Genomic DNA, 9,995 nt, shown 5'->3' with positions numbered 1-9,995 from the left:
CTCTTTTTGTCTTTTTAATTTTTCCAGAAACTAATTAACTTTCCGTACGAGATAAAACAAAGGAAAAATGCATTCATGGCCATGACATGAAGAAGAATTAAATCAATGCCTGTCTTCCTCTTCCCTACTACAGCCACTTGACGTTAACCCCCTTCAGTATCGTGACGTGTTTTCATATTCATTCAGGTTACTATTTAGTGATTTTATACAGTCTTAGAAACTCATGTAGGGGGATTACAATTTTGAAGACTGTGGCAATTAATCTTTTGACCTCCATAGACACTTCCTAATGTTAATAAAATGGTCTAATCGTTCACAAAGCTCAAGGTAAAAGATATACCCCAGTACTGAAGAGATTAAGCACTTCCGTAAGATAAACACGTGAATGAATAAAGTAAAAACAATGACTAACTGACTAACGACTTCTTGATGATAGGCCCGCCTCTACTCTCAAAAGAAATAAAGAAGAACACCAACTTACTAACTGAATAACTAATTGATCAAGCATTTAACTAACCAGCAACCATACTACTAACAATCTTACTGATTAACTAAATGAATAAAGTACAGTATTTAAATATAGATAAATAGATGAATAAATTAAAAGATAAACAAGTAAAAAATTAGTTATATAGACAGACAGACAGATAGACAAATAGATAAGTAAATAGTAGAATGGATAGATAAGAAAGTAAATGAAATAAAAACCAGGATTTCCAGCACGTCTTCTCTCACGTTGTTGGAATATCAATGGTCTGTATTCTTATTTATTGTTATGGATTCCTTTTATTAATCTTACCTTAATACTGAGGCTTTCTTTTCGTGTTATGTTGACTTACCTCTTGTTCTTCTCTTCTCCTGTCCTCTCCCATCTTCTCTCCTCATCTCTTCTCTTCTATTTTATTTTGTTCTGTTCTTTCCTCGTGTATTTTTTTCTTCTCCGTTCTTTTTACCTGTCTCTTACCTGTGCCTTGTTTCTCATCTATTATTACTCTCTCTCTCTCTCTCTCTCTCTCTCTCTCTCTCTCTCTCTCTCTCTCTCTCTCTCTCTCTCAGGCACAATGAACAACAGGCTTCATATTGGCGTCTTTTATTGCACATCGTTTTACAAAGGTGGTCGGCAGGCTGCGGGAGGCGCCGGCGGACCGAGGAGCCTTAAGATTGACAACTGTAGGGGTGGGGAGGCAAGGGAAGGGATAAGGATGGGCAGGGAGGAACTGGGATGGGACTAGAAATGACCGGATGGGGACTGTGAGGTGCTAGAAGTTCAGAAGGGGTTGGATAGGCAGGAAGGGGCTGGGAGAGGCAAGTAAACGGCTGATAGGAGCTTGGAGGGGCTGGGAGAGAATGATAGAGGGTTCAGAAAGGGATTAAGTGGGCTGGAAGGGACTGGGAGAGGCTTGTAGAGGGTGATAGGTACTTATAAAGGGCTGGAAAGATGTTTAGAAGAGGTTTGGATGGACATAAAGTGGCTGAAAGGGATTAGGAGAGGTATATAGAGGGCTGAGATGTATTTGGAGGGGCTGGAAAGATGCTTGGAAGAGATTTTGGATGGGCATAAAGGGATTGGGAGAATTGGGAGGGGCAGAGAGAGGTGTGGTGTGAGTGAAATGGTGATAGGGAGAGTAGGAGAGTGTAGAGGGAGGGGAAGAGAGCAGTGTATCTAGACATGAGTAAGAGATGATAGAAATGAAGGGTGTTTAGGGGCAGAGAGGGAGAAAAAAGAGGCGGGAGTGGTTAAGAGAGGTTAGTCGATAGGGGAGAGGTGAGGGAGATGGAGGAGGAGGAAGAGGAAGATGAGGAAGATGAGAGAAAAGTAATATTGTTTTCCTTCCTTCATTTTCTTTTTTGTTTGCTTCTTTTCAGGTTGTAAATATATAAGCTAATTTTAACAGATGAATAAAGCAATAAATAAATAAAAGTCCAATTGAGGCTGTGAAAAAAAAAAATTATACGTGTTTGACTCCATTTTAATTTTCTTTATTTTTCTCCTGTTTTTTTTTTTTCGTATATAATATTTTTTCTTACATCTGCTTCTTCTTTTATTTCCGTTCTAACTAATTTTTCCCTCTCATCTAACGATATTCTTTTCTTTCCTAACTAGTTCTTTCTTTTTTCTTCTGATAATTAATGACTTTTTCTAACTTATCCTCTTTTGCATATGATCAAGTCGTGGTTTTAATCATATCTTGTTAGTTAGTTAGTTTTAAAAGCTTCATCACCCACTTTATTTATTTCTGGACCTAATTAATTTCTAAGTAACTCTTCTTTGAATCTGTTTTATTTTTTACTTTTTTTTTCAACCTAACCAATATTTTTAAGATTTACCATTTTTTTTTCTAACATATTTTCCTTTTGTATTTTCTTTATGATTCATCTATGTCGTTATTAATTTCTCTTTTCTTAGTAATTTCTCTTTTTTGAACTAATCCTGTATTCTTTATTGTTGCTAATTTTTAACTGATTATTATTTTTATTTTTATTTCAGGTGATATGGAAGTCAGTTTAATGAATCACTACTCGCTGTATTCACGGTAAGAAACAATGTATTCTGTGTATCTGTCTGTCTATCTATCTGTCTATCTGTCCGCCTGTCTCTTTATCTATCTATCGACTCACCTATGTGCTACCTACTAATTTATCTACATAGTTAACTATCTACCTATTTATCTACGAATTTGCCTATCTATCTAGCTATCTGTTTATCTGTCTATCTGTCTGTCTGTCTGTCTGTCTGTCTATCTGTCTGTCTGTCCACCTGTCTCTGTATCAATTTTTAGTCTTACCTATATATTACCTACCAATCTATCTATATATTCAATCAACTACTTATTTATCTACGAATTTTCCTATCCATCCATCCATCCATCCATCCATCCATCTATCTATCTATCTATCTCCTTACCTATCAATCTCCCTTTTTAACTATCTACCCACCCACTCATCTACTCATCTCAGCCATTCATTTAACTACCTATCTGTCTATCTATCTCCATCTTTCTACCTATCTATCCGTCTATCCATCTATCCATGAGGTAATTCTCTCTGTTCATGTTTATTGGACTCTCTGTTAATCTCTGTTTGTTCATTTGTCTGTCTGACCACGTGATTGGCTGTTTGTAGGGGCCTGTGTGTGTGTGTGTGTGTGTGTGTGTGTGTGTGTGTGTGTGTGTGTGTGTGTGTGTGTGTGTGTTAGTATGGCCTGGGTAGAAACATTTTGGGTGGCTGACTTCAAACAAATGAGACTCTGCTAACTTTGCTGGGAACTGTAATGGAGAGAGAGAGAGAGAGAGAGAGAGAGAGAGAGAGAGAGAGAGAGAGAGAGAGAGAGAGAGAGAGACGCTTGGTATTGTGTTGCCATTCGCTCCCTTTTCTCTCTCTCTCTCTCTCTCTCTCTCTCTCTCTCTCTTACACATAAAACCGAACCTAACGTCATACTTTCCTACTTCTCGTTAAATAGTGAAGCTTATGACAGACGGACAGACAGACAGACGGACATACAGACAGACATTATTATATTCTCGTAAGGGCTAACATGAAAGCTGCTGACTTGTTTTGTTCCTCCTTTGCATTCCTTTGTGTTGATCCGGAACTAAGTAACTGACTAGCCAAATGAAATAATGAACTAATGAGCGATATTGAATGACAAAAAAGAAGCTTCACTTGTTCAGTCCCGAAGCTTCGAAACTTACCGAAAGTGAAGCAAACATTCTCTCTTGAAGCGTACGAGTGATATTATGAAGGAGGAAACAATAGTACCTTTTAATTCAAGTGAAGGAAAGAATAAAGAAAAGAGAAAAGGAAGATAAAAAGATGAGGGAATGTAGCGTAGAAAAGAAAAAATGGTGATAGAGAAGAATAAGTAAGAGAAAAGAGAAGATAAATGGTAGCGTAGGAAGAAAAAAAAATAAGATGATAGAGAAGAATAAGTGTGAGAAAGAGAAGATAAAAGATGAGAGGATGTAGCGTAGAAAGGAATAAAAATGGTGATAGAGAAGAATAAGTAAGAGAAAGGGAAGATAAATGGTGAGAGAGAAGATGTAGCGTAGGGAGAAGAAAGGAAGGAAAGAAGAAGAAAAGAGATGATAGAGAAAAATAAGTAAAAAAAAGCGTTTTATAAGGAAAAAATTAAAAAGACGAATTGATTGATTGATTGATTGAATTTAAGGCGCCAAAGCAGAGAGATCATATGGCGCCATGGAAGAAAAGAGATGAAAAGAAATGGAAGATAGGGAGGTAAAGGGGATAAAAAGAGAGAGAGAGAGAGAGAGAGAGAGAGAGAGAGAGAGAGAGAGAGAGAGAGAGAGAGAGAGAAAGAAAAAATTAAGATAATCAAAACATAAGAAGAAAAATTGGGAGGAGGAGGAAGAGAGAGGGAGGGAAAGTGGACGAAAGAGAGGGAAAGGAGGAGGTTAATGAAAGTGAGGATGGGTGAGGGGGAAGAGGGGAGTAAGGAGTAAGGGAAGGGGATTTGAGAAGAGGGGAAGGAAACAGGGTGAGAGAATAGGTTGAGAGAGAGAGGTGGAAGGGTAAAGGGAAATGGATGAGGGAAGGGGACAGACGGATCAGGAAAAGGAGGAAGAGGAAGGGGAAAGGAAAGGGAAAGGGAGGATGGGGAGAAAAGGAGGAGGAGGAGGAGGAGGAGGATTAATCTCGTTACATTTCAAAACAGTAACTTTTTTTTTTTAACCCCCGACACGTAAAATCAAAGCGCCATCATTGGTTATTTACATGTAGTGACCGGGAGGGGGAGGGGGAAGGAAAGGGGAGGTGGAAGGGGAGGGGAAAGGAGGGAGGGTGACAAGAACCTTAAAAATAACTATAAGGGAAGAGGAAGTTGGGAAACGCGCGGCCATCTTCTTTTCTTTCTTTTCTTTTCTAATTGAATTTTTATTTTTTTCTTCTTTTCTTTCTTTCTTTTAGATTTTCGTTAAAGTTTTCGATCTCATTTCTTCTTCTTTGTTTTTTTTTTTACTTTTGTGTGCCATTTTTCCCCTTTTTAAATTTATTACTTTCCTGGAATATTTTTCTTTTCCTTCCTTTTTTTTGGCTAAGTGGTTCAGCTTTTGTTGTAAAATATTCCACGGTTTTAGTTTTATTTATTACACGTATAATTGACTTCATTTCAGTTACTTTTACTCATTTTCACTCCTTTCTATTCTTTTCATGATCATCTACTCGTATTCTCCTCCTTATTTGTACTTTTTCTTTTCATAATCCCCTAAAAAAGTATAAAACTTCCTCTTTGTCACGAGGGATTGATTGTATAGAAAAAAAAGTAAAATCATCCTGTATGTTCTTTTTTTATGTAGGAAAGTTTAGTAATTAGCATTTATTTACCTGTGCGTGGCGTGGCGTTGTTACCTGAGGCTTGCACGGGACTAGAAACACCTGGTCTGATTGCAACTAATTACCATGATGAAGTCCAGCAGGTGAGACTGACCACAGAGAAAGATCATTATTGTAAGGTGTTTGTTTATATGTTGTCGCGGCGTTTACGAGTGTATTAATGTGACTACGGTAAACTATCGTAACTCTGCTGAATTTAACGTTTTTTTGTTTTTTTAATAACTTTTTGATACGTAAATTTTTTTATTGTAGTTTTCGTTTTCTGTTATTATAGTTTTTGTTTGCTTTTTCAGATTTATTTTTTTATAGTTTGATTGTTTTTTTTTGTTTTTGTTTATTTTGCTCGTATTTCCTTTCTTTTTTAACCTTTACTATACTTCATACGTATTTATTTGTCTTTATTATATATTATTCTTTTTATTATTTTGACTTTTTTTTTTCGAACGTATTTCTCGCGTCAATATAATTTCCGAATTCTCACCTTTATTTCACAAGTATCTCGCTCCTGTCTGTTATAACTTTCGAATTCTGTTATATATACTTTTTTCAATTGTATTTGTGTATATGTTTTTTCCATATGCACTTATTGGTCTTTATAATAATTTTCGTATTTTGATATTTTCCCCACGCATTTCGTTATTATTCACGTAACTCCACTCATCTTCTTCCTCCATTCTCGTTAAGATCATTAAAAAACACAAGAAATTTACCCTTACGAACAATACATTCCACATCTGATCGTCCAAAACATAACTCCTCTCTTAATCACCAATCCTTCACCTCACTCCTTCTCTTGCTATGGTACACGTCAAGACACACTGCTCGTGGTCTTGTACAACTGACGTCCCTCAGTCCCTGCCTCTCATCCCACACATTCTTGAATCAATCTAGCCAAATGGAGTCTCTCTTCTCCCATTTTCGCTTCTTTCCCTCATGATTACAGGGTCCGGGGACACGAGAGAGGATGCGATTCTAACTCACTTATCCTCTTTTATTTTTTTTTTCTTTTTACCTCGCACGGTGTAGGGAAGGCGAGGGATTGGCAGGGTGAGAAGGGCGAGAAAGTGATGCTGTGTGGTATTTAAGAGCAGTTTTATAAAGGAGGTTGGGTTGTTTGTGGTTGTGTTGTGACATGAGAAGCGTGACTTTGTTGTCTGTGCCTTGCTTTATTTTATTCATTTATCTATTTATTTTTTTTTCTACAAGAGACCAGAGTGTGTGTTTGAGATTTGTTGGTTGATTCTTAGTATGAGACTAGACCTTTTTTTTTTTTTTTTTTTTTCATTGGGCCTTTTTTTTTTTTTTTTTTTTTTTATATACGAGACAAGACTCATTCGAAACTTGACTAGAGTATGAAACCTAACCATATTGACACGAGACCAGACCAGACCAGACCAGACCAGACCAGACTGTGTAAACCTCCATTTGACTAGACTGTATAATATGAAACCTGACCATTTGTGTACGAGACCAGACTGTTACTCGCTGCTTGACTAGACTGTGTTATTTGAAACTCATTTGAAACTCGTCCACTTTTCTTCGAGACCAGACTGCTTTGTTCGAGACTTTCTGAACCATTTATTTATTTATTTATCCATTTATTTATTTATTTTTTACAGGGGATCAAACTGTATCATTCACAACTTTACTAGACTGCGATTGTTTGAAGCCTGAACCTTTGTATACGAGACCAGACTGTGTTACTACAAACTTGACTGGCCTGTATTGTTTGAAACGACCATCATTATCAAAACTGGACCATTTTCATACCAGAGAGATAGAGAGAGAGAGAATTCGAGGATGTAACGCGAGACTGTGCCGTGCTGAGCGAGACTGTGCCGTGTTTCTCGAGACTCCGCCGTGCCTCGCGAAACAGGAGAGCGGTTCGCGAGGCACAGGCGGGACGGGACGCGTTGGCCGAACCTTCCTCTTCCCCGCGGTTCATATTTAAACACTGACTAAACTCTATGTTACAGATACACCGACAGTTCCCACACGTACGTACATACATACACACACACGCACACTCAGTTTCCTTTTTTGAAATAATTTGACGTGAGATATGTATGTATAAGATCATTCTCGTTTTGGGGGACTAACATTATTATTATTATTTTTTTTAGTAGTATTAGTGTTATTATTAGTATTAGTATTATTATTAGTATTAGTATTATTAAGACTAGGCCTATCGTAAAATTATAAGTATATTTTGCAAAAACGCTGTTGCAAAACTCTCGCGTATCCATCATTTTAAGAAACACTTGGAGGAACTTGAAAGTCTTCTCTTGCTAGAATTTGGACTGGAGAGAGAGAGAGAGAGAGAGAGAGAGAGAGAGAGAGAGAGAGAGAGAGATAAAACATATATAAAATGGAAGTGCTTAGAAGTGCTTGAGAGAGAGAGAGAGAGAGAGAGAGAGAGAGAGAGAGAGTGAGAGTGGCGGATAGCGCAGCACAATGGAATTTTTTCTTGCTTGACGTCATGAACTCGGAGGCGCCGCGGTGCTTCATCTTTTTTTACTTCTTCTTCTTCATCTTCTCTCCGGGGCCGTGCAGAAGGGAGACGAGGGAGCGAGTGCATTGCCCAGCCTCTGACGGGCCAGATTCATCTCAAAATGAAAGAAAAAAAATAGAATAAGGAAAATCTGACGTCATTATTCACTCTTTATGATTAACGTGATTCTTCGTCTTTGTGAACTTTTAACTCGCTTTCCAACTTTAGTGGCGTTCAAGGAGAAGGGAAAGGAGTTCAAAAAGGTCAGTGTGAGATGCACCGGGCTCGGCAGACGTGACGAGCACCGCCATGGTGGTGGTGGTGGTGGTGGGGCGTCGCCTTGGGCCAGCAAACACTTACCGTCTCTCAGTGTGCGCGGCTCCCTTTCACCTCACCAGCAGTCACGCGGCGAACACTAACGAATCCAGGCTGCCACCTGCCCCCGCCCGTGTGCGTGTCTGTATGTATGTGTGTGTGTGTGTGTGTGTGTGTGTGTGTGTGTGTGTGTGTGTGTGTGTGTAATGAGGTTGGCAGGGCGGGGTAGGGCGGGGCGGCGATTGGTGTACTGGTCATGCCACCTCAGCAGGGACAGCATTAGCAGCAGCAACAGCAGTAGCAGCAGGAGGCCGGCAGCAGCAGCAGCAACAGCAGCAGTAGCAGCAGCAGCAGCAGCAGCAGACTAGGGGGCGTCGTGCAGCAGGGCGTCGCTCTCTGGGTCTGAGGCGGGGTCGTGATCGTGGGCCGCGAGAGAGTCGTGTCCGGGGAAGGGGTGGAGAGCCCTGCCGGTGCCCGCCTCGTAGTCCCCTAGCGAGGCGGCGGCCCCGCTGAACGCCGCCTCCAGCTGCCCGTAGGACTCGGAGACGGGGGGGTAGCTGTGCCCCAGGGAGTAGCCCAGGGAGGTCTTATCCTCCGTGGGGGGCGCTGCGTCCTGGTGAGTGAGGCTGCAGCCCCCGCCCATCAGGCCCCCGTAGTCGTGGAGGTGCGTGGCTGGGCTAGGGGGGAACTCGGCGCCCCCCTCGGCTGGGCGGCGGAGGGCGACGGTGGTGCTGCTGTTGCTGCTGCTGGCGCTGCCGGCGTCATACTCCGTCTGTTCCGCCTCGAGGGGGTAGTTGGAGTGGTGGTGGGCGTGGTGGTAGGCGGAGGTGGTGGAAGGGGTGGCGGTCGCTGAAGTGGAGGAGGCGTGGCGCAACCCATGCTCTGTGGCGGCGGCGGCGGAGGTGGTGGTGGTGGTGGAGGGGCCATGTAGCACCTCGCCGGCCGGGTACCCGTAGTAGTAGTGGTAGTAGCTGGAGTAGTAGGGCGGGTACGCGGAGGGCGCGGGCTGCGAAGGGCCCCCGCCGGCCGCCAGGGACCGCAGATGGATGTCTAAGTTTGATACTGGAGCATGGGCGCCGCCAAGTTTGGGTGGTGCGATGTGTTCATGGAGAGAGCCGTGAGAGACTTCTTGTACCAGTCGTCGTCTGCTGCGGCCGTCTGGAGCCCTGAGAAGCAAGGCGAGGCCAGCCCCTTCTTGTACCAGTCCTCCTCCGTCGCCATGCCTGCTGGGGTCAGAACATACCACGGCTCACTGCTCGACCCTCCTGCTGTGCGGCGCCCCTCTACCTGCTGCCGCCCCTTCTCTTTGTCTGTCCCTCTGTCTGTCTGTCTGCCTCCCCTACTGCTTCTATACAATCCTAATATGTGGCTGACTCTTACTCTGTCTGTCCGTCTGTCTGTCTGTTTGTCTGTCACTTTGTCCATAGCAGTGACTAATATACCTGCTTTTCTTTATCTTCCTGTCTACATATACGGTAGGATCAATGGTTGTCTCTTTTTGTACCTTCATCTGTCTGTCTGTCTGTCTGTCTGTCTGTCTGTCTGTCCGTCTGTCCATCCCTATTTTTTCCCAGCTAGATGAATTGCTAAACGTCTGCCATATTCTTTCTTTCTCTCTCTCTCTCTCTCTCTCTCTCTCTCTCTCTCTCTCTCTCTCTCTCTCTCTCTCTCTCTCTCTCTCTCTCTCTCTCTCAATATAAGTGGATAGACATTCTGCAAATATATTTAAGCCATCCATTTAATGAGAGAGAGAGAGAGAGAGAGAGAGAGAGAGAGAGAGAGAGAGAGAGAGAGAGAGACCAAACGGAGAGGACGGACGGTGGTGTGTGTGAGGAAGCTT

General features: G+C 41.9%; 2 protein-coding genes across 3 annotated transcripts in view; both read right to left on the bottom strand.

Moving 5' to 3' along the window:
• Nucleotides 1–8,519: 8,519 nt before the first annotated feature.
• LOC123511073 (forkhead box protein D1-like) lies at nt 8,520–9,082 on the bottom strand. Its single transcript, XM_045266687.1, has 2 exons — nt 9,037–9,082; nt 8,520–9,004 (listed from the first exon to the last, which is right to left on the bottom strand). The coding sequence occupies exons 1-2, from the start codon at nt 9,080–9,082 to the stop codon at nt 8,520–8,522; spliced, it is 531 nt and encodes a 176-aa protein (XP_045122622.1).
• The window catches only part of LOC123511408 (homeobox protein unc-42-like), a 93,237-nt gene continuing 92,316 nt past the window's right edge, over nt 9,075–9,995 (bottom strand). The window contains exon 6 of one of the 2 annotated variants that reach the window (XM_045267260.1): nt 9,075–9,378. In XM_045267260.1, the coding sequence (XP_045123195.1) occupies nt 9,206–9,378 (173 nt within the window). In that variant the 3' untranslated portion in view covers nt 9,075–9,205. Of the gene's footprint in view, nt 9,382–9,995 lie in introns of both variants that reach the window. The other variant, XM_045267258.1, reaches the window with a different exon arrangement.

This window comes from Portunus trituberculatus, chromosome 31, assembly GCF_017591435.1.
Source record: "Portunus trituberculatus isolate SZX2019 chromosome 31, ASM1759143v1, whole genome shotgun sequence".
NCBI classification, from domain to species: domain Eukaryota; kingdom Metazoa; phylum Arthropoda; class Malacostraca; order Decapoda; family Portunidae; genus Portunus; species Portunus trituberculatus.
The sequence above is the reverse complement of the archived record's forward strand: the minus strand, read 5'-3'. Positions and strand labels throughout refer to the sequence as shown.

Coding starts and splice junctions, on each gene's coding strand:
- LOC123511073 (XM_045266687.1), bottom strand. CDS start 9,082: ATGGCCCCTCCACCACCACCACCACCTCCGCCGCCGCCGCCACAGA. Junction 9,005..9,036: donor TCCGCCGCCGCCGCCACAGA/GCATGGGTTGCG, acceptor CCTCCACTTCAG/CGACCGCCACCCCTTCCACC.